Source organism: Geotrypetes seraphini, chromosome 16 (assembly GCF_902459505.1).
Source record: "Geotrypetes seraphini chromosome 16, aGeoSer1.1, whole genome shotgun sequence".
Taxonomy (NCBI): domain Eukaryota; kingdom Metazoa; phylum Chordata; class Amphibia; order Gymnophiona; family Dermophiidae; genus Geotrypetes; species Geotrypetes seraphini.
In genome coordinates, this window is record NC_047099.1 from 10,606,504 (window position 1) to 10,630,644 (window position 24,141).

The following is a 24,141-nucleotide window of genomic DNA, read 5'->3' on the forward strand; positions in this document are numbered from 1 at the left end:
TCCTAGTGTTGGTTCTCACAATGAAGTTTTCTTACCAAAATGACTTCCACTTGAAAAATAGTAAAATGTCACTGGCCTATTTATAAGAAAAGCAGAAGAGTAAGAACTATCTAATTCCAAATCTAGTAATGTCTGAGGAAGCCCCATTCCCATATTACTAATGCTAGGCACAGAGCAGCACCAGAATGTTCACCTTTGGGCTGATGCTCATAACCTAATTTCAGTGCTAGAGGCAATTAGTGCCAACGTTAGGGTATGTAGAATGCTCTAATAGTTTCAGTGCCGAAACCATTAGCACAAATCACAATTAAATGTGGCCATTAGTAAGCCCGCCGTATGTTAAAAAAAAAAAGTTGTCGAGCGCTAAAACTAATGCCTGGTCTGAGGCAGCATTGAGGGTTGGTTGAGAGAAAAAAATTGGTGTCTTAAGTGCACCCTTTCTCTCTCACCAACCTGACCACCCTGCTCTACCAGACTCTCTCAAACCACTCCTGACTTCCCTCCCCCTCCCCTGGTCAAACCCCCTAACTGCCAGGCCCTGTTTGTCTATTGGACTCCCGACCCCCCAGTCAAGCTGGGTAGGGCTCAACCCCCTCTGACTGTCCTGGTGCTCTAGTGACTCTCAAACCAGCCCCCTCCACCAACCTCCTACCACTGGTCATAGTAGTTTAGTAGAATCCCTACCCCTCCATATACCTTGATCATAGGAGACAGAAGGAATGCCTAGTACTAGTTTTCCCTCCCGCCTCTGGGTAGCCCTTCAAGTTTTAAGTTTATTTCTTATTTGATATACCACCCATTGACACAGCCATATGAATGGTTTACAAAGGTTCACAATCTAGTCAGACACTCTAAGTATTTTCCCTATCTTTCCCAGCGGGGTAAAGCAGGATTAAGTGACTTGCCTAGGAAAACAGTGTTGGGATCAACCTACAACCTCAGGGTGCTAAGGTAGCATTTCTAACCACTCCTCCCCTCCCTCCTGTCTCTGGGTCACCCCTTTCAAAATGGCAGTATTCCACCCCTGCCTGGTGTATCCTGGGATGCACAGGGTAGGTTCTAAGTTCCATATAAGGAGTCTTTTCCATATAAGGATGCACAGGGTGGGTTCTAAGTTCCATATAAGGAGTCTTTGGCCCTAGCTAGCGCATCCCAGGATACAATGGATAGGGTAGGGTACCACAATTTTGAAAGGGGTGGCCCAGAGGCATGAAGGAGTAGGCATCCCTCTTGCTAAGGTACATGGAGGGATGGAGGTACATACCTCTTACTAAGGTATATGGGGGGATGGGGATTCTACTAGATCAGAAGTTCTCAACACGCAGTACGCATACCCCAGAAGGTAGGCAACGCTGTATATGCTTCTTCTGCCATAGCATATCTCGTCTTCTCTCCTCAGGCCCCCTCCCCCAGGCTATCAGCAGCAGCTCACTGTGTGCTTTTAACTTCCTCACACAGCTGCCGCTAGCATTAATTTAGCCGGAAATTCCATCAGGAAGCCTCAGGGCTATTGCTAGGCCAGCCCACTCCGACGAAAGAGGAAGTTGCATCATCGGGGGCAGGCCGGCTAGCAAAGGCCCTGAGGCTGCTTGTTGGAATCGCCACCTAAACTAACACTAGCGGTAGCTGTGTTGAGAAAAAAAGTACACAGTGAACTGCTACTAGGAAGAGGAAAGGTTTGGACAAGTTCCTGCAGGAAAAGTCCATAGTCTGTTATTGAGAAAGACATGGGGAAGCCACTGCTTGCCCTGTATTGGTAGCATGGAATATTGCTACACCTTGGGTTTTGGCCAGGTACTAGTGACCTGGATTGGCCACCGTGAGAACATGCTGGACATGGGGAAAGGAGAGGTTCTGCAGGACGGAAAGGGAGAAGAGGTACTGCTGGACATGGGGAAAGGAGGGCTGCTGCTGGATAGGGGAGGAGGGAAAGGGAAGGGGGGAAGAGGTACTTTTGGACATGGAGAAAGGAGAGCTGCTGCTGGATAGGGGAGGAGGGAAGGGAAAGGGGGAAGAGGTACTACTGGACATGGGAAAGGGAGAGGTGCTGATGGACAGGAGACGAGGAAAAGGGAAGGGAGAAGAGGCGCCGCTGTGTATATTGTGTATATATGAAAAAAGAATAGAAGAAATTGCATTACAATCACGGAGGCGAGTCTGGGGCAGAGCTTGGACGGTCAGTAGCAGAAATTTGGATATGGCAGTGGAAGGGATGGTGAGCACGGAAAAAGAAGGCAGGAGACCCTGGTAAGTGAGTTAATAGAGACAAACAGAAACCAGATCCTGGGACTAACATGATTTGAATAATACAATCGCCAGACAACAAAAGGTAGAAAACATAATTTTATTTTCTGTTTTGTGATTACAATATGTCGGATTTGAAATGTGTATCCTGCCAGAGCTGGTGTTAGACAGTGAGCATGAGCTAGGACCTAACAGAGAAAGGAAAAGTCTTTTTTGTTTTGTACCACAGCACCAGTGTAGGGTTGGAGAGGCTACAAAAATAAACCCGCCAGGCCGTTTGAAAAGAAATGCCTAATTGGCCAGGAAAAGTGAATCGAATCGAAAAAAATCAATTCAGTAGGCTGAAACGAATCGAAAAACTTTTCCTTGAATCGGGCAGCACTACCAGGCAGTGATAGGGGATCAAGTGGGAGGAGGGGGGTCAGGCATTCACTAGACCATCGGGACCAACAGTAGTTAGTGGATTGGGCCCTGATCAAGTGGGTTTGTCAGTGCCTGAGCTAATCAGCGCTCAGGCACTGACAGGAAAGTTTGCTCAGGAGTAATGAGAAGCAAATACTTCTCTCTTCTGAATATAACATTGCCCACAGGATAAAGAAGGTGCACTAGCAGAACTCTCAGTAACAGGATATCAGAGGGTGTTGCACTGAGGTAAACTGATACCTCCTTTGTGCAGGTCTCTAGTCAACCATGCATTTCCTCACTCCCACCAACGTTCCTTAGTAGTGAGCTCAATTATCATGCAGAAGTCTCTGGCATGTTCTGCTAGTTTATCAGTGACAACACACATTCTTTACATAGTGCCTGCTCACCAAACAACCCCTTGGCCTAGTAAAGTAATAAGTATCTGTGTGTCTGCCCTCACTCCAGACAAGCATGCTTTGCCAAGGGGGGGTGGAGAGAAACTCCTATTCAAAGAACTCCAGAATGTCCCACAAAATCTGATGGGGAGAGTGGGTAGAAGGGAATAGGGATGACCATATAGCTCCAAATCAAGTGGGAATAGATGCATTGGTCCTGTTTTCATCTCACTGCAATGCATCAAGAGAAATATCAGAACTACATCTCTCTGCATACAACAGGGTAAAACCAAGGCTGGTCCAGCTGTCACCCTTGATATGAGGATGGTGTTGGTCTGATTCATTATGGCCACCCAGATTAAACAAACAAACAAAAAACAATTATCATGTATAATCATCAACTTTTTGCTACCCTTCCTGACAGTCTGTGAGCCAATCATCAATAATAGGGCCATTTTCAGAACTGTGGCAGTATTTGCATGCACGCTGTGCCACTGGTATGTAGCTCTACCATGTGGCTTTCTGCACTAGCCTCTTAGTAATGGTGTGCTAACCCAGATTCTGCTCCTCAATCTGGGTGAGGCTGTGGGTACCAGAGATAGAGTGTTCCCAATATCTGAGGGCAGGGCTAGAAAATTCCCATAAAACAGGCCACCTGGGTGCTTATAGTCTCTGGAAGGACAAGAAACTGGAAGAGAGTATTGCCCCCCCCCCCTCACCAAACATCAGACAGATTTTTTTCAACTTAGTTATGACAGCAAATTTTGGCTATACCACAGTTGCACTAAGGCAACAGTGTTCCTCAGAGTTGCAGATTTTCTTTAGTAAAAAAAAGGACATCCTGTAGCAGAACTGTGCACTTTATCTGGTATACAGGCTTAAAAACAAAAACAAATCAAATACAACATACAACTGGGGCAAAACTATGCTACAAATTGATTTGCTTGCAATTCTGAAATAGAACCTTTTTTTACCCAAGGTTTTAAGTTTTCTGCAGTTTCTGGGTGGGAAGTTATTCTAGAGAAAAAACATATGCAATAAAGCACTATGGACTACTGGCCATCCCTCAAATTCAGCCCTTCACAGCTGATGTCTTACTGACGAAAAACACATACTGTACCTAAGAGCCTGCTGTTCTCTTCTGTGAGAAAGGTCAGACTTCTGCCTAGAAAATACAAATTAAAATAAAAAAAAAATACAAAACATAATGGAAAATGAATCATGAATAAAGGAAACAAAAGAAATGAAAGGACTGTTTATGTTCTAGAAATATAACCAAAAGCCACCCAGAGGCTGTTATACAATAAGGTATGACTTATTGCTATACAATAAACTAAAGGATAAGGGGTAGCATGACCCAAGCATTTGTACTGGAACTGGTGTTTAGCGTATGGATCAATTTTCTATGTAAAATACAGGCAGATCTGGAAACTACAGGAGAACCTAACAATACTAGAGGGTCTGGGCCTATGGATACAAGATGAAATTTAATGCTGACAAGTGTCTAGTATTGAGTTATGATGGTTTTAACCCACTGGGTCTGTGGTGTGATGTGGTATAAGTATAATAAATGAGGAAAATAATCCTAACTTTGGGGGAGTAGATTCTATGAAAGCTATTTTTAAACTTTTCACGAGACACGCTGATAAATTTTCAGAGTTAAGTACATGTGTATTTCTGTTACGAACACTGTCCCAGATTTATGCATACATATTGACACTTGCTATTTGGTGTGCATAATTTTTCCGAGGTAAAATACACAAATGTTTGAAAATCTGAAGTATGTACTCAACTGCATACTCTGCCCCAAACTTTGGTAACCAGGGAGGAGAGAGGGGAGCTGGGATTTTCATTTCAATGTCAGGGGCAGGAGGGCTGCTAGACTACCAGGGATTTTAAAGGAACCAATGTAGTACTACATTGTATTATTTATCATCGCTATAGCATAGAAAGCTATAAAAGGCAGAAGCTCTGATTCAGGGGAGACTCTCTATTTAAAATATTTATCACCCGAATTATCCACTGGTTCTCAGTGGAGTACAGTAAAATCATGCACAAAAAATCCAAAACAGATTAAACAAACAATAATCATGTGCAATCATCAACTTTTGGAACAGCATTAAATCTTCAACACTATCTTTTTAAATGCTACCCTTTCTGTCAGTCTGTAAAGCCAATCGCCACTCACTCACTGTCAGAAGAGAGCCATTTTCAGAATCACGGCAGTATTTGCATGCATGCTGTGCCACTGTACCATGTGGCTTTCTTCACTGTCTCTTAGTAATGATGTGCAAATCCAGATTCTGCTCCTCAATCTGGGTGAGGCTGTGGGTACCAGAGTTACAGCGCTCCCAATACCTGAGGGCAGGGCTAGAAAATTCCCATAAACCAGGCCACCTGGGTGCTTATAAATTTAGCACATGTTGCCTACAATTCAGAAAAAGCCAGTACTTTAGTGCAGCTTCATCCAGTACTGGCAACTCCTGTTTTTTGTAATTTGATGAAGACTATTAGCAAGCAGGACAGGTGATTAGAACATTAAATAAGAAGGTATTCCATTGCCTCTCTCACAATATAACATTCTCATGGCAACAACCAACAAGATAAGTATATCCTGCCAGTCAGGGTCTCAATAATTTATGCCATGTCCAAGATCAGCCCCTTTTACACTTATGAACCCCTTAGTTCTGTTTCAGTCCTACATACTAAATTCTTCCCTCAAAAGGAGATCCAAAGCAGTTTACAATTTAAGAATAAACAAAAACACAAAACAATAAAATACAAACACATTAATAAAAAAAAAAAAAATCAATAAACACTACTTATCACTCCCTTTCATTGGGAATGCAAAGGTAATAGCACAACAAAAAGCATAGTTTCTTACCGTAACAGGTGTTATCTGGAGACAGCAGACAGATATTCTCGCATGTGGGTGACGTCATCCACGGAGCCAGGAACGGACAGCGAAAAGTGCACCGGTACTTGAAGAAATCAAAAGCTTTTAGATTGCCTGCTACCGCGCATGCGCAAGTGCCTTCCTACCCGACAAGGGCTTGCGGTACCTCAGTTCCGTAAGCAAGCTAAGAAGCCAACCAGGTGAGAATATCTGCATGCTGTCTCCAGATAACACCTGTTATAGTAAGTAACTGTGCTTTATCCTAGGACAAGCAGGCAGCATATTCTCACATGTGGGACTCCCTAGATGAATATAATGGAATGGAGGGAGAGTTGGATATTAAGAAAATTAATTCTGTAATACTGCTTGGCCAAAATGACCATCTCGTCTGGAATAGGATTCTAGACAGTAGAGAGATGTGAAAGTGTGGATTGAGGACCAAGTGATTGCTTGCAAATTTCATAAATGGGAGTGGATCATAAGAAAGCCACCGAGGCTGCCATCGCTCTAACTTTGTGTGCTGTTAACACATCCCTCAAGGTGCAACCCAGCCTGAGCATAGCAGAAGGACATACAGGCCACTAGCTAGAAATAGTTATCTTGGTGACAGGTTGGCCCAAGTTGTTAGGAACAAAGGAGATGAACAGTTGAGGTAAATCCTCTGTGACTTAGTCCTTTGCAAGCAGTACGCCAAGGCACACTTACAGTCCAATGTATGAAGAGCTGCTGCTCCAGGATGAGAATATGGTTTTGGAAAGAAGACTGGAAACACAATGGATTGATTGAGATGAAATTCTGTGACAACTTTTGGAAAGAATTTAGAATGAGGGTGAAGAACCACCTTGTCATGGTGAAATACTGCAGTTTCTCAACCTTTTCAAGCCAAGTACCCCCTAAGCCTAGCAAATACCAACTGAGTACCCCCACCCAAACCTGCCCAAACTCCATCCCTGACTCCACCCCCATAATAATTGTAATGCAATTTCTTCCATCCATTTTTCATATACACAATATAATCTTATTAATACATAATGGTAACCACAAAATTAAAAAAACACAAAGCACACTATACGCAGAAAAAATGTTAATTATCATTTCTATTCAGGGTTTTTTCCAAGATATCAAGGTAGATGACTTTAAAATATGCAATGTCACCTCAGTAACAACTCTAGAAAAATAAACAAATATAGTGCAAAATATAGACAGCAAATATAAATTCTCAAAACTGACACATTTTGATCACTAAAAATAAAATCATTTTTCCTACCTTCGTTGTCTGGTGATTTCATGAGTCTCTGGTTGCACTTCCTTCTGACTGTGCATCCAATATTTCTTTCTTTCTCTCCTCCAGACCTCATTCCATTCCCCAACCAACATCTCTCTCATCCTTCTATTCCCCATACATCTCTACCTCAGTCCTCTCTATGCCTAATTTTCCTCTTCCTTTCCCCATGTGCACCATCTCTTTCCCTCTCGCTCACACACTCAGGCCCAACAATTGTCCCTTTCTATTCTCTCCCTCCCTCCTTCCTATGTCCCAAGTTAGTGCCTCCTTCCTCCCTCCCTGTGTCACAAATTAGTGCCTTCTTCCTCCCTCCCTCCTTCCTTTGTCCAGAGTTCCTATGTTCCTCCTTCCTATGTCCCACCCCCTTCCTCCCTCCCTCCACCGAAGCCGCACCAAAGCCTGACCCCAAGCCAACCTGCTGCCGATTCCTCCTCTCCCCGATCCGCTGACACCCACCCGCTCCATTTAATTATCTCCCACTGCTGCCACAACTCTGGGAAGGGCCAGGCGCATGCAGCGATTGCACATTGCCGGCTCGCAAGCCTTTCCCCTGATGTCAATTCTGACGTTGGAGAGAATGTCCAGGCCAGCAAAGTAGCGACCTTCTTTCACAGTGGCCAATGCAGCAATAATGGTTTGAACAGGATGAGAGAGATGAAAATCTGTTGAAACTACACCAAAAGGAACCAATCTGTCAAGTGTAGAGATTGCAGATTGGGATGTAACATGGATCTATGACTCTGTGTGAGTAGAGATGGAAAGTTCTGTAGTGGAATCGGATCCTTGATGGTCAGCTGAAGTACAAGGGAGAACCAAGGTTGTCTGGGCCACCGAGGAGCTATCAGAATCATGGTGGCTGATTCTCTCTTGAGTTTGACCAAGGACTTCAGAATGAGAGGGATTGGTTGAAATGCATATTGGAATTTGTTCGTCTACTCCAGAAGAAATGCATCTGCCTTGAGACATTGTAGGGAGTATTGTCTGGAACAAAATTGAGGCAGCTTGTGATTGAAGGGAGATGCAAACAGGTTTATCTATGGAATTCCCCATAACTGGAAAATTTGCTGGAGTACTCTGGAACTGAGAGTCCACTTGTGTGGCTGGAGGAATCTGCTGAGCTGATTGGCTAGGATATTCTTTTTCCCTTGAACATATATCACCTTTAGAAATATGTTGCGAGGAATTGCCCAATTCCAAATGCTTTGGGGTTCTTGACAAAGAAGAGAGCCTGTACCGTACCGTTTTTTTTTTTTTTAGTTCAAAACTGTTTATTGAGTTTTCAATGTACAGAAGAGAACAAAAACAAAGATGAATACAAATACAGTTCATGGTGTATAACACAGTCAAATACATATACATATACAAATATACTGATGAATGTATTAATACTAAGTAATACTCTAGAATAGTGTCAGTAAATATCAATCTCAATTTCATTATTCATGTCCGAGATGTGTTGTTCAATAGAATAACTATTAAGCCATTAAGCAAGCTAGTGTACAAAAGCGTAAGAAAATGCAAAGGTTATATATTACAATATAGGAGAAGTGGCTTCCATATGGCCATATATCTGAGCATAGAATCAGTCTTTTCCGCATATACTTTTTCATACTTCCCTGTAAGGCAGAGGGTATTCCACCACATATGGTAATCTATTTTGGTAAAGTCTTTCCAGCAAAACAGCACCGACTGTATTGCCAGAGACATCATGATAGTAAATAAGCGAGTATTGTCTGGATTCATATGTGTAGGAATCGCCTGTGACATAATGATAAGCATGGAGTAGGTCATAGACTCTCTAATATCCAATATATCACACATTATATTCCACACTTTGTTCCAATAATCCTTTAAGAGTGGACACGAAAAGAGGAGGTGTTCTATTGTACCATCTGCAGTGGAGCAGGACCAACACAGAGTGGACATTGAGTGATCTATTCTATGTGACAGGATAGGTGTCCAGACTGCTCTATGCAAGAGAAAGAATATGGATTGTAATAAGGATGCTGAGCGTATGGATTTGAAAAAAATTTGCCATAAGGATGTCCAATCAATGGCATCAGACGGTAAGTTTAGGTCATTGCACCATTTCACCTCTAACTCCAAAGGATCAGAAAAGTAATAATTTTGTAATAAACGATACCAGGTAGAAGCTTTGATGGTACCAAGTGGAAGAGAACGTAAGAATTGAAGCATATCAGGATCCGCTGACTGTATGTCGTCTTTCTGTATTGAGTGCTGTATACAGTGCATTAGTTGAAGCCACCGGAAATATTGAGATCCATGTAGACCACGATCAGAAGATAGATTCGAAAAGGATGTCCAGGAATCTTTATTTCTAAGATCCTTTAACAGGTGAATGTCACATTTTTGCCATTCCGGCCATGAGATTGGAGACTCTGCTATTTTGAATCTATCATTATTCCATAGAGGTATTATGGTGGAGTCCGACCATCGGAGTGAGAAAGTAGAATCAGCGCCATCCACCGCTTGTTTATAAGCCATTAGTATCTTATCCTGTTTGTCAGATTTGGAGAGAGTGATGCCAGCTAAATATCTAATGCGTCTGTCTCCATATAATGCGCTTTCAACAGAGAGCCAAACGGGAGCATCATATGTGTTAGGTCCATAATATCCTGATGACCACTGCTTCAGTATGAAGGCTTGATGATAGTGAAGGAAACTAGGGAAATTGACACCACCTAAAATACGAGGTGCTTTTAATTTAGCAAGAGCAATACGTGGTTGTTTGTTTTTCCACAGAAATTTCGTAAGTAGAGAATCCACCTGTTTATGAAAGGTGAGTGGCAAATGAAAGGGTAACATAGATAATATGTAGTTAATCTTGGGTGCAATCATCATTTTGATCGTTTCCATTCTGCCCCACCACGACAGAGTTAGCGGAGACCATTTGGAAGTGGCAGATTTAATGATGTCTAATATACGATCAACATTAAGGTGGATAGTTTCATCAATACTCGGTCCGAACATGACTCCTAAATATTTTAAGGATGTTGTTGACCATTTCATGCCATACGAATTTATGTCAGATTCTGCTGCCGGACAGTTAAGAGGCATCACTTCGGTTTTACTCATGTTGAGTTTGTATCCAGAGACTTTCGCATAACGGGCTATATCATCTAGCAGAAAAGGAAAAGATGCAGGTGTTATGTATAGTAAAATATCATCTGCGTAGGCAGAGAGTTTAATATCTTGATCATGTTGTTGAAGTCTAAAACCTGTAATATCAGGATTTGTACGGATCGTTTGTATCAGTGGTTCCAATGCCAGATTGAATAAAAGTGGGGATAGAGGACATCCCTGCCTAGTACCTCTATTGGGATAAAAGGCATCAGATAATGTACCATTTATGTACGTTCTAGTGGTAGGTTTTGTGTAAAGCACTTTAATTTTGTTGATGAAATCCTCCGAGAAGCCAAACCAGAGTAAGGTATTAAAAAGAAAAGGCCATTCAATGCGATCGAAGGCTTTTTCCGCATCTAGTCCAACCGCAAGCAGTTCTTTTTTCTGTTTTTGTGCGTGTGCTATGACATGAGAGAATAATCGGGTATTGTCGCTGGAGGACCGGCCAGTAATAAAACCACTTTGAGTCGATGGAATTAGTTTCGTTATGATCCGTTGCAATCTATTTGATAATATTTTAGCATAGATTTTTGCGTCTACGTTTATTAGAGAGAGCGGTCTGTAATTTGCAAGATGACGCGGATCTTTACCTGGTTTAGGTAGCACAATTATAGTGGCTTCGGTAAAAGAGCCGGATACCTCTCCAGTGGAAATGAGATGTTCAAGAAATGAAAGGTAAAACGGAATCAAAACCTCTTGGAATGCCCTATAGAACTCAACTGTCAAACCATCTGGTCCGGGAGATTTCTTGAGAGCCATTGAGTGAATAACCAGGGATATTTCAGACGATGATATCCGTTCATTTAGATGTTCGTTGTCCGTCTCATCTAAAGAGGGATGAGGAATATTTGCCAAAAATTCAAAAGTCAATTGCGGGTTACTAGGTTCAGCAGTGTACAGTGACTTATAGAAGGTCATGAATGCTTGAGAGATGTCTTTGGCTCCAGTTACTTCATTCCCTGATTCCAAATTAATGGAAGCAATGTTATATTTAGCCTCCCGTCTTTTAAGCATATTAGCCAATAAATGGCCACATTTATTATTCTCAGCAAAGTAAGACGCAGATTGTTGGAATATCGCATGTGAGGCCCTATTACTTAAGATGGAATTGTAGTGGAAGCGTGTTCTGTTCAATCTCATCAGGAGATCTATGTCAGTAGGAGTTTGTTGATGTTGAGATTCAAGATTTCTGATTTCGTCTTCGAGCTTACATTGATTTTCTTTTAATTGTTTACTTTTATGAGCAGAATACGTTATTATAATACCTCGGATAAAAGCTTTATAAGCATCCCAACAACAGGACCAGGAAGTTTGTGTCGGAGTATTGAGCTGAAAGTATTCTTGGGTTCTAGACCTTATCACCTCACAGAACTGTTCGTCTTGTAATAGGGCATTATTAAAACGCCATTGCCTTATTTTTGGAAAGGAGGCTTTAACTTTCAATTGAATTGTGATGGCCGCATGATCCGATATGGTGATTGGTAAAATGTCTGCATCTATTATGGATGAGCACAAGGATTCACTCACAAGAAAAAAATCAATCCTCGAGTATGATGAATGAGGGGGAGAAAAGAAAGTGAATGCCTCTTTGTCAGCATGTAAATGTCTCCATATATCTAAAAGTTGAACATCAGTTATGAGATCTTGTAATGCAAACCAGGCTTTGGTTTTCTTATACACGCAGTTTGATTTTCTGTCAATTTTTGGATTCAAAACCATATTATAATCTCCAGCAACAACCAAGTTAGCCGTGGATTCATCCAGCAGTGATTCATGTACAGAATGAAAAAATTCTGGTTTGTCAAGATTTGGACCATACAAGTTAAATAAGCAATATACCTCTCCTGCGCAAGCAATTGTGACTTTGGCCCAGCGACCATTGAGATCATTTGAGGCAGAAATGATGGAAATATTACTGGATTTCCGAATCAAAGTAATAACTCCACCCTTTCTGTCAATGGCAGGAGAATAAAATGGTGGTAAGGCCCATGGGAGAAAAACTTTAGCTGAAGCAGTAGCATCTAGATGTGATTCCTGTAACATTATGACATCAGTTTTGAGATTATCCAGGTATGTTAAAACTTTTTTCAATTTAATCTTATTGTTCAGACCCTTTGCATTTAAAGATGTAATTTTAAGAGACATTGCAATTGTAAGAAATACACAAGGAGATATGACATTGATATTCACATAAATACTGGCTTATGGAGTAAGACCATGTAAAAGATAGTAACCACATCAGTATATAACTCATTGGGAAATAATAATTCAAGACTTTTGAAAAACACCCTGAACTGAGAAGAGTGACAAAACAGCCACTGCTATATAATAACCATGTGAGTGTAGCTGAGGGAGCCATGACAGCAGGTAAATCCCCACGCGCCCTCATTAGGATCAGATTTTAACAGACAAACAGTTGTTAACAGCAAAACATTGCCCTGGCAAGAGCTAACAGTGTCATAACAATCTCATGTATTAAAAGAGAATAAAGGTTGTGAATTGTATTGTATACAGAATAACGTCATCTAATACAGCAATTTGTGGAATACCATATTATCAGATAACCAAATCAAACCTGATTAATTGGGGTAGGTGAATGCAGTTCAATGAATGAAGCAAGCTCCTCCGGGTTCAGGAAGTCCTTGGTAGAGTTATTCAGTGTTACTCTCATACGAGCTGGGTATAACAGACCAAATCTTGCATTTAAAGCTTTTAATTGTGGTCTGTAGGAGAGAAGTAGCTTCCGACGACGTGCAGTAGTTTTGCTCAGATCCGGTACAAATAGAATAGTGGAACCTTCGTGCTTGATTGGAGCTCTGATCTTCGCCCGCTGCATGATCTCTATAACATGTTGGTATCTAAGCAGCTTGAGGACAACCGGTCTGGGGCGACGGTCTCCAGTGGAGGATGAGGGTACCCTGTGGGCTCTCTCAATTTCAAAATCTCTATGGAAAGTAAGGTCGAGGAGCCGAGGGATTAGAGCTTCTAGAGTCTTAATAAGCTCACCATCTCGGCCGTTCTCCGGAAGCCCCAGTATACGAATGTTACATCTTCGAGACCGGTCATTACTATCTTCCAGGTCTCTTTCTAAAGCAGTTATACGGGTGGCCTGTTTCCTGATCTCAGCTAGCTGCACAGTGCTTGCCTCCATCTTGGATTCCAATGTGCTCACACGTGTTTGGAGCTGTGCAAAATCCTCTGCCATACCTGTTATTTTTTCATTGATTTCATCTGTAGAAGCCTTTGTTTCAGTTACTATTTCTTTGAGCTCTCTCAGCTCTGCCAGGATTTCAGGTCCCGAGTCGCCGGTGGAAGGCGGGAGAGGTGCCTTTGATGGGGAAAGCGGCTCAGGCTTGTGCCGCTTCCCGACTTTTTTCTCAGCCATCCGGAAGTTATTTCTGGGTCGGCAGCCCTCGATTGAGGTCAGTGACACTCGCCGAATCTTCTGCCGCTTACCACTGCGACTCGTTTTGATTTTTATTTTTCCTGCTTGTCGGGTTGTGAAGAGCAGCGCGGGAGCACGGAGATTAAGCCGCCATTTCGTTCGGGCTCAGCCACGCCCCCTACCGTACCGTTTTTAAGACACCATCACCTCTTTTGTTCACATTTACACATTTTCACTTGGTTGTCCATTCAGACTAGTACAACATGGTTGGACAGAACATCTTGAAAGGTGATGAGAGCATTTCAAATGGCTTTTAATTCTAGTAAGTTGATATGTAATAATTTATCTTGCGAGTTCCAAAACTCTTGCATTTTGAGACCATCCAGGTGAGCTCCCTAAGTATTCATGGACGAATATGTTGCAAGAACTTTTTGATGTGGAGGAACCTGGAACAGAAGACCCTTGGAAAGATTGACCGGGTTCATCCAGCACTGAAGAGATTTTTGAAGTAGTGAAGCAACATTGATCTTCTTGGATAAAAGGTCAAAAGCTTGAGACCACTGAGAAGCCAGAGACCATTGAGGCACCCTGAGATATAGGCAAATGAATGAGGTAACATGGACTATGGACGCCATGTGGCCTATGAGATGCATCATCTGTCTGGCTGGCAGAGTTTGCAGAGAGGAGACTTGATAGAAAGATAAATTATATTTTCTCTTAGGCTTCCATGGCTGGCATCATGATTGTAACAGGTTTCTGGGTCTCGCCGCATCTGTGTAGAAAGAACCAATGTTTCAGCTGTGAGATCTGCAGTGTGTCTTTATATATATAGTGGGTTCACTGACCTGATTAAGAACAGGGCAGTCTGTGGGTCAAGAAATTTGAATTTTTGGCAGGAAAGTTTGTTGGGCTGACCAGATTGACCTCACAGCATACCTTGAAGAAAGCCACAGAATGATTGATGAAACGTCTGTTCTTTAAACGTAGACGGAAACCTGCTACAATCATGAATTATATTGTCTCTGTTGAAGAAGATAAGCCCGTAACTGATTTGTCTAGTATGGCTCCTGTAAATTGGAGATGTTGAGAGGGCTGTAGTTGAGACTGTGGAAAACTGACTTTGAACCCCAGCTGATGAAGAAATTCTATGGTTAGTTTTGTCACTAAGCTCCCATCTTTCGGTTACAGAATCATCAGACATACACTTCTTTAGCTATAATGCCGTTTTCATTAAAATTGACCATTACTTCTTTACTTTTAATTTCTATGCGAGTCTCGTAGGAATCAGCGTGGGACCAGGATGGAGATCAAAAAGATCTCTCCACTGGCCGCGATTCAAGGTGGCAGCGATTCAGGCCATTCAGCGAGGGAGGTAAGGTGGAGAGGATGATTTTTAAAACTTGTATAGGCCACTCCAGTTACTGGTAGATAAGCCACGGCTAACACAATGGGGCTGCTTATCTACCAGTTTTTAAACTTGTACAGGCATTTTTACGGCCTATACAAGGGGGCGGCCTATATATGGGGAAATAAGGTAACATTTTCTCTGCATACAGTGTACTTTGGGGATTTTTTTTTTTTTAATGTTGTGGTTACCATTATGTATTAATAAGATTATATTGTGTGTATATAAAAAATGGATGGGAAAAAATTGCATTACAATTAGTACTATTATGGGGTGGAGTCTGGGGCACTCGGTTGATATTTGTTAGATACTTGGCTTGATGTAGAATCTTGATGTGAAGATGTGCATCAATGCTTCGATGACGATCGATGCTCCGATGAAGATGATCGCCGGTGCTTGGAGCGAGAGCGTCGATGTCCTCTGGATACAGAATGACACTCTGAAGATGAGCGTCAACTTCAACATGAAGAATGTCGATACAAAGTATAGCGATGCATAGAGGTAGATTCCAAAACGGTACCTTGTAGCCTATGAGAACTACACTCAGGCTGGGCTGGTACCAATGAGGTCGATGCAGACACTGGAGATTAATTTGAACGTCAATAATCTTGTTCTGCAGAAAATAATTGACCTGGGATTGATCAAAATGAACACACTGAAGGAAGGCAATGCAGCACTAGAAAACACAACTTCTTCGCTTTGTGGAAAACGAAGAACTGAGGTACCACAACACTCGGCGGGAAGGCACTCAAGCATGCATGGTAGCGGGCAGTCTAAAATCTTTTGATTTCTTAAAGTGCCAATGCACTTTTCACTGTCCGTACTGGGCTCCATAGATGATGTCACCCACATGTGAGAATATGCTGCCTGTTGTCCTAGGATAGTAACACTTCCCCCCCTTAACATACAAAATCACATACTGTATTACAAAATATAATGCAAAATGTTAAAAACACATATCTCTTACAATAATCAAAGTCAGTGAAATTATACTTTCTAAATGCCTTTATTTATGGATGTATTCCATTGACTTTCATAGCCCTGTCCACTTTTACTTTTTCTGGTTCCATATCAAACTTCTCCTCATCATTTACACAGAACTCCTACCTATGGTAGGGAGTGGGTGGGTAAGGAGGGCACCAGAAGGGCGCCCCTTATTAAGTTTCTGAACCTGCTCGGGGACATGGATGTTGATTCGGAAGGCTGCTGTTTTGGGTATGAAGATCATACTTAAGTGTTTGGATACAACCGACAGCACCTGCTTACTGGGCTTGGAGGAACCGCTTTCATAATTTGATACTCTTGGAGAAACGACATGCTCGTTTGTCTCTCAAGAAGAAAAAAGTTTTTTTGCAGATCTGAGACTCCTACATTCAATCGTTATCCCCTAGGGCCATAAGTTTGGTCTTAAATTCGTTTTAAGTTTAGGCTCTGCTTGTCCTCAGATGTTACCTGGGGTGATTGGTATGGTGTGCATGGATGGTTGGTGTGGCTGTGGTAGTGTGAGTTCATACGAGATCTGAGCGATATGGTGGTGATTTTTGTGGGGGGAGAAGATGGTGTGGGTCAGCCTCTGTTAGGTGCTTGCTAAGCGGCATAAGAACACAGCTTGCTCAGCATACATTATGGTTTTATCTGAATAGGGGTAGGGGAGGTGTTGGTGGGGTTGGGGGCTTGGGTAAGGCTTGTTGGGGGTGGATGGGGTACGGGGGGGGGTTAGAAAATAAAAATTACCTATAGTTGTACTTTGTTTTCTCGAGCTTGTTGGCTACTGGTTTGCTGTGCTTGTTTGTTTGCTGTACAACAATAAAAAAGATTTACACCAAAAGTTTCTGAACAATGGACATCCATTACCTTAGCAAGGGCAGAAAATCAGGTGCTTAGAACAAAGAGCTCCTCAGCACAGCCAGAGGTTCAAAAGCACACACACACACACACACATAACCAAAACAGCTTTAGATGGCCAGATAAGGCTTAGCTGTTATCCAAGCTGCTGGCAAGCTTCCCTGAGGGCTGAGAACTGAAGTAGCGTAGGGCTCTCGGCACTCACCTGACTCCACAGTCTCACTAGGCTCCTGAATCCGTGCTGTCAGCCGGGCCAGGCTGGAGCCCTCCTCATCAGGTTCTTCATCTGAATCTGGCACTTTTGTCACTGTGAAGTGTGGCATGTTTCACTGCTGGAGATTCTCCTCGTTCCTTACCGTATTCGGTCTTCCCTGCCTTGCTTGCTTGCTTAAGTGTTCCCCCAGAGGCAGAGACTGACTTTTCCCAGGACATGTGACCAGCCTGGGCCCAACCCTTCTTTTTTGTTCTAGTTATCTGTTGCTGAGCGGCTTACAGGCCACTCCACCTACTGCAATGATTGTCTAACTAGGGCAAAAAAAAAGAGAGAGGAGCTGCAACGGACCAACAGTCATCTCCCCCTAAGCTGCAAACAAGGAAGTATTGCACCAGATTTTTGTTGACTAGCACTTTTTATTGAACTACATACAGCTTATCCACACCTGCCCTAGCTCCGATCATATTTATGTAGCTTAGTTACCTTATTCTCTAACTTATCAGTCTATATTCTTGTTGAAATTGTCTATTGCCTGTGTCCAGATTGATCATCATCATATATCACCTTGGATGAATTTCTTCAAAAAGGTGATTTAAAAAATCCTAATAAATAAAAGTTGCCCAAAAGATATTAGGGGGTTTGACCTTTTCCACCCACCCCAGAACACTTCCAACTCCTTAGTTTCTTCTAGGACAAGCAGGATGAGTCAGCCACAAATGGGGTGATGTCCCAAACAGCTGCAATTGGTCAGATAAGCTCTCCAATAGCTCAAAGAGGTGTTTCTTGGAGGGGGGGGTTCCCTCTGAGCTTGTTGATTGCTAGGACCCTCCTGGAGACATCCAGGCAGGTCCCCTTTATTTATTTCATTTTCTATCCTGTCCTCCCCCAAAGAGCTCAGAACAAGTTATAGGCTAACATACATAATATACACTTAACAGGTTACAATTTGCCTCAGCAGGCAAAATTTTTCCGGTACAAGTTTTTATCCTAACTTGACATATATTAGGCATCTAATACCAATAAACATCCTTCCTTCTCTCTCCATCTTCAGTCTAGTTCAGTGTTTCTCAACATTTTCAAGCCAAGTACCCCCTAAGCCTAACAAATACCAACAGAGTACCACCGCCCAAGCTCAAGTATAAAATTTTTCAAAGTTGTCAGTCAAATTTAAAAAAAAAATAAATATATCTCAGCCTACAAGGGAGCTACATATTAAAAAACAAATATTCTTCCAGCAGCTGCCCAACATCTCCACTACAAAAGCATATGACGAAACAAAATTAAAAGGCTGTGGCCAGCTACTGCTTTTACCTGCAGTATGCATGGCATTAACAATCTGCATTTATTAGAGAAACAAGAAAGCACAGTTACTTACTGTTAACAGGTGTTATCCAGGGACAGTAGGCAAATATTCTCACATATGGGTGATGTCATCCACGGAGCCCAGATGTGGACAGCCTCGCAAGCAGACTTGCTTGAAGAACTTTTAGAAAGTTTGCGACTGCCGCACCACACATGTGTGAGTGCCTTCCCGCCCAACGTAGGGCGCGCGTTTCCTCAGCTTCTCTTCAGTTCAGATAGCCGGCTAAGAAGCCAAACAGGGGAGGTGGGTGGATTGTGAGAATATCTGCCTGCTGTCCCTGGTAGTGCTGCCCAATTCATGATTGGATGGAGAGGCAACGAATTGAGCATCCATTCGTGAGGTTGAAGAAAACTCAATTTGTCCGCCAGGCAGTTTTTCTCTCCTTGAATGTTGTGAAGAATTGACCAATTCCAAACCTTCTGAGCTTCCTGGCAAAGAGGGAGAGATCTTGTTCCTCCCTGCTTGTTGACATAGTACATGGCTACTTGATTGTCTGTAGGAATGAGGACTACTTGATCGTGAAGAAGATGCTGAAAAGCTTTGAAAGCACTGAAGATCGCTCTGAGTTCCAACAGATTTATGCGACACCGATGCCCTTGAGTACGGAGACCATCGAGATGAGCCCCCCTAGGCATAGGTCGAGGAATCTATCATGAGGACCTTCTGATGAGGGGGTGTTTGAAACAGTAAACCTCTGGAGAGATTGGAAGAGAGCATCTACCAGTGGAGAGACTGTCTCAACAAAGTAGTTAAAAACGTTTCTACCGTCTTCGAATGATTAGATCTCTTGCCACCCTATTAGATCAATCTTCATTAAATATTCTTATTCATTCACGCGTTATTTCATGCTTAGATTACAGTAATGCACTATACAAAGGAATAAGAACATAAGAAGTTGCCTCCACTGGGTCAGACCAGAGGTCCATCGCGCCCAGCGTTCCGCTCCCGCGGCGGCCCATCAGGTCTATGACCTGTGAAGTGGTTCCTGACCATTTCTATAACCTACCTCTGCTTCTATCTGTACCCCTCAATCACTAAGAAAGAAATAAAACGTCTTCAAATTATTCAAAATACTGCCATTAAAATTATTTCAAAAGACCGTAAATACGATCGTGTCACACCTCTTTTGATTAATGCTCACTGGCTTCCTATAGATCATCGAATTTCCTATAAAAGAATGTTACTGACTTACAAGACCAAAACTTCCGGCCGACCTGATTTTATTAACAGGCTACTAATCCCCCATACCCCCCCATCGTACATTACGTTCATCTAATCAAAACTTGCTATCCATCCCCTTTTTAAGATACATTAACATTATGCGCACTAGCATCTTTTCTGTTACGGCCCCTACCATCTGGAATTCAGCACCAAATTATATAAGAGAAATTACATCTCTTGATAAATTTAAAAGTAACTTGAAGGCCTTTCTTTTTAAAGACGCATTCGGTGTATAATAGTCCTTCTAAGGACGGTAATGGAAATCTGTTCCTTGCCATTTTTTAATCATTTTAGCTTATTTTACATTATTCTAGACTATTTATATTTTGTTCCCCTTCCTTTTGTTTTGGTCCCTCTTCCCCTCTTTCTCTTTATACAAATTGTATTTCTGCCCTTCTCCATCTTGTATTGGTAAGTTAATATTTGTCAGTGCGTTTGATTGTTTGTAGCATTGTTTGTAATTTGTTTTTAATGTATGTTCTTATTATACTTTGTTTTTATATTATGTAAAACCGCTTTGAATTTTAATAAGGCGGTATATCAAATTTTTAAATAAATCTGAAGGTGATTGGGAACCCCTCATAGCCAAGAATGAAGGTGAAACCTCTCTGGACTATTGATACCTGATATCTGAGTTCATAGGCAAAGATAATAATAATAATAACTTTATTTTTGTATACCGCCATACCCAGGGAGTTCTAGGCGGTTCACATCCATTAAACAAAACTTAATAAGAAATTACAATAAACTATATTTACTGTAATTTCTTATTAAGTTTTGTTTAATGGATGTGAACCGCCTTCTGGAATGTGAAGAGATCCTCTTATATTGTATGTATTTCTTTTATATTTTATGCACTTAATTGGTTGAATCTCAAACGATTTTCATTGTTTGTACTATGCTTAACTGTTGTGAACCGCCTAAAACTCACAGGTATGGTGGTATATAAAAATAAATTATTATTATTATTATTACAACAGATCTCCTCGACAAAGGAGTTGGTCTCGATGCCTCGATAAACAAGACCAATCTCGAGAAGCACAACCTGGGCCACAAGTTTCTTCGGACACTGAGCAGCTCGAGCAAGCGTGCGATTTGGTGCTGCTCGTGAGAATTCGCTGGAGCCAGTAAGGAAGCCGCTCAGCACCAAGCAGCAGCACCAAATTGCGTGCCTGCTCGTGCCGCTCAGTGGCCGAAGAAACTTGTGACAGCCGGTTAGCAGTGGGGCAGAAACTCGGAAAGTTCATTCCTGCCCACTGCACATCCACCGGGGATCGGCAATAGAGGTATGAGGCTAGGGCAGGGAGGGGGGGCCTGGGGGCAGAACCTGGGAGGGAGAGTGCAGAGTCTGATGGGGGAGGGAAGGAAGGGGGCTGGGTGCAATACCTGACAGGGGAAGGAGGGAAGGGTGCTGGATACAGTGCTAGACAGGGAAGAGTGGGAGGGAGGGAAGGGAGCTAGGTGCAGTGCCTGGCAGGGGAGGGAGGGAAGGGTGCTGGGTGCAGTGCCTAGCAGGAAGGGAGCTAGGTGCAGTGCCTGGCAGGGGAGGGAAGGAGGGGAGTAAGGGTTCTGGGTGCAGTGCTGGACAGGGAAGAATGGGAGGGAGTTAAGGGAGCTGGGTGCAGTGCCTGGCGAGGGAGGGAAGGGGGCTGGGTGCAGTGCTTGGCAGGGAGGGGGCTGAATGCAGAGCCTGACAGGGCAGGGCACTTGAATATTAAGCCGCCTGACATATTCGAGTCAACCATTTTTCCTCCTTTTTGGGGGGAAAAAGGGAGTCTCGACTTAAATTCGAGTATATACGGTAATACTTAAGACTGTGAGACTCTTGCCACGTTTTTTAAAACCAAATGTAAGAACGACAATACCTTCACCCTCACCCAACTTCGATTTCCAATCAGAACCCCACGAAAAAGAAACAAGAGTAGACATGCTCTGGAACCATTTTGAACCTCCAAACTGGCACCAATTCCTAACCCTATATAACAAATAGACCAAATCAAACTACCTACTGGACGTATGTCCTTCCAAGACCATGACAGCAGCTACACTAGATTTTAAAAAGGATCTTTTTAACTGGATAGCAACCACTCTCACTAAAGGAACATTCCACGAGGAAATGGGACACATACTAATCACACCCATTCCAAAAGACCAAAAAAACTCACTAGCCCTAAAAACCAACTACAGACCAATAGCAAACATCTTCTTATTCACCAAGCTGCTTGAAGGACTGGTCAATATGGAGTTAGTAGGCTATCTAGACAAATTTAACATCCTCAGTGAACACCAATCGGGATTCAGAAAAGGTTTTAGCACTGAGACAGTCCTAGCCTCGATCCTTAATCACCTATTTGGCTTATTCAGCAAAGAAACAAGTGCTCTGATTTTACAACTAGACTTCAGCATCGCTTTCGATCTTGTTGATCACGAAATAATGCTACACTGCCTAGATGGAATAGGAATTACGGGAAGAGTAAGAAACTGGCTACAGGGTTTCCTAACAAAGAGATCTTACCGGGTGATTAGTGGAGGGACGTACTCAAACACCTGGAAAAACCCCTCGGGAGTACCACAAGGTTCACCGCTGTCACCTACTCTATTCAATATCTACATATCATCCCTAGGACACTTCCTAAAAAAGCAAAACCTAATCTACTACATATATGCAGATGACATTTCCATTTTAATCCCAGTAAACAGAATAACAAACGAGACCTCAGAATACATTTCGCATATTATGACCGAAATAGAACACTGGACAATAAATTTCAAGCTGAAAAACACAGAAAAAACAAAAGTCTTCCTTGCAAGCCCAACAGACAAAATTACCAATTCAACGTTACATATAAAAGATCATGCACCCGATTACTAAAACAATAAAAATATTGGGAGTCACACTAGACACACACTTGACAATGGTGGAACACACGAACATAGTAAAAAAATGTTTCCTGACACTGTGGAAATTAAGGTCCATCAAAAAATATTTTGAACCTCTATCATTTAGACTACTAGTGCAATCACTAGTGCTTTCAACACTTGACTACTGCAATATTGTTTATATGGGTATACCCCAAAAAACTGTAAGGAAACTTAGGATTGTCCAAAACACAGCGGTCCGCTTGATATTTGGATTAAAAAAGAGCGACCATGTTAGCCCCTACTACAGACTGCTTCACTGGCTACCAATGGAGGCACAAATAATTTTCAAGTTCTCTTGCATATGTTTCAAGCTGGTTTGGGGACTAGCTCCTACATACCTGCTACCTCACTTCATCCTATACAGCCCTACGAGACAAACCAGAAACAGCAATCTATTTGCATACCCAAGCATTACCGGCTACAAATACAAAACCTTCCTGGATAGAACTTTTATGTACCAAGCAAACAAACAACAACACTGGTTAGACAGCTACATAAAAGGAGCAAGACTGATATATAATGCCTTTAGAAAAGCCATAAAAACTGCCTTATTCAACAGAATTATCACCTAAAAAAGTATCTACACCTAACACTACATATGTCCACTCCTGCTTTTAAGTCTGAAATGTCTAACATTATATTTTGCTGCCTTTTTAAGATTCTGTTTGCTGTATTTCACTGCCTTTTGTAAGATTCTATATAAGAACATAAGAAGAACATAAGAAGTTGTCTCCGCTGAGGCAGACCAGAGGTCCATCCTGTCCCTTTGTAAGATTCTATATGCTGTATCTCGGACTTTTTGTAAGATTCTATATGCTTTTTGTAAGTTTCTATATACTGTATCCCGGACTTCAACATATTGTAACTCGCTGATTGACTGTCCAGCTCTCTTCAGTGTGAACCGCCTAGAAGTCTCACGACTATGGCGGTATAGAAGAATAAAGTTATTATTATTATTATTATTATTACTAGAGAAAGAACATGCATAATAATTCTAAACAGTTTTGATTGTACCACAGAAAGACAGTATATCAAATCCCCTTACCCATAGATAGAAAGAAAATAACTTTGCCTGCACAGATGCAGAAAAATGTTTAGACATATGGATTATATGCATATACACTTTTCTACCCATGGGAAACATACAGACGATAAAATTAAAATGTACTGTATTTCCTCTTTAATTTAAAATCCTAAGGGATGATTTTGGCTCGGATATCAATAGACTTTAATGAAATAAAACTGTTGAAACTGCCACTCAGGCAATACATATAGCTTTCTAGAATGTGGAAACACAGCAACCACCACACAGCACTACTATTATTTAAGTGCTAGCTGCTAAGAGTGTAATACATGAATTCTGTTGCTACACAGGCAAGGATGGAGCCAGCTGGCAGGACTAATTTACTCCACCCAT

The 24,141-nt window shown here is 42.0% G+C and overlaps 1 protein-coding gene across 4 annotated transcripts in view; it reads right to left on the bottom strand.

Annotated features, from left to right (window-relative positions):
* The window catches only part of SLC12A6 (solute carrier family 12 member 6), a 108,871-nt gene that overhangs the window by 47,774 nt on the left and 36,956 nt on the right, over positions 1 to 24,141 (bottom strand). Inside the window, exons 1-3 of one of the 4 annotated variants that reach the window (XM_033923020.1) lie at positions 17,210 to 17,268; positions 16,894 to 16,955; positions 4,165 to 4,209 (exon numbers count right to left, since the gene is read on the bottom strand). The exons of 1 other annotated variant lie outside the window; for it this stretch is intronic. Coding sequence is in view for 2 of the 3 variants with exons in the window: in XM_033923018.1 (XP_033778909.1) it covers positions 4,165 to 4,209; positions 17,210 to 17,327 (163 nt within the window). In the remaining variant the exon portion in view is untranslated. Of the gene's footprint in view, positions 1 to 4,164; positions 4,210 to 16,893; positions 16,956 to 17,209; positions 17,426 to 24,141 lie in introns of those variants that run through there. 2 more of the 4 variants (XM_033923018.1, XM_033923016.1) reach the window with 2 other exon arrangements.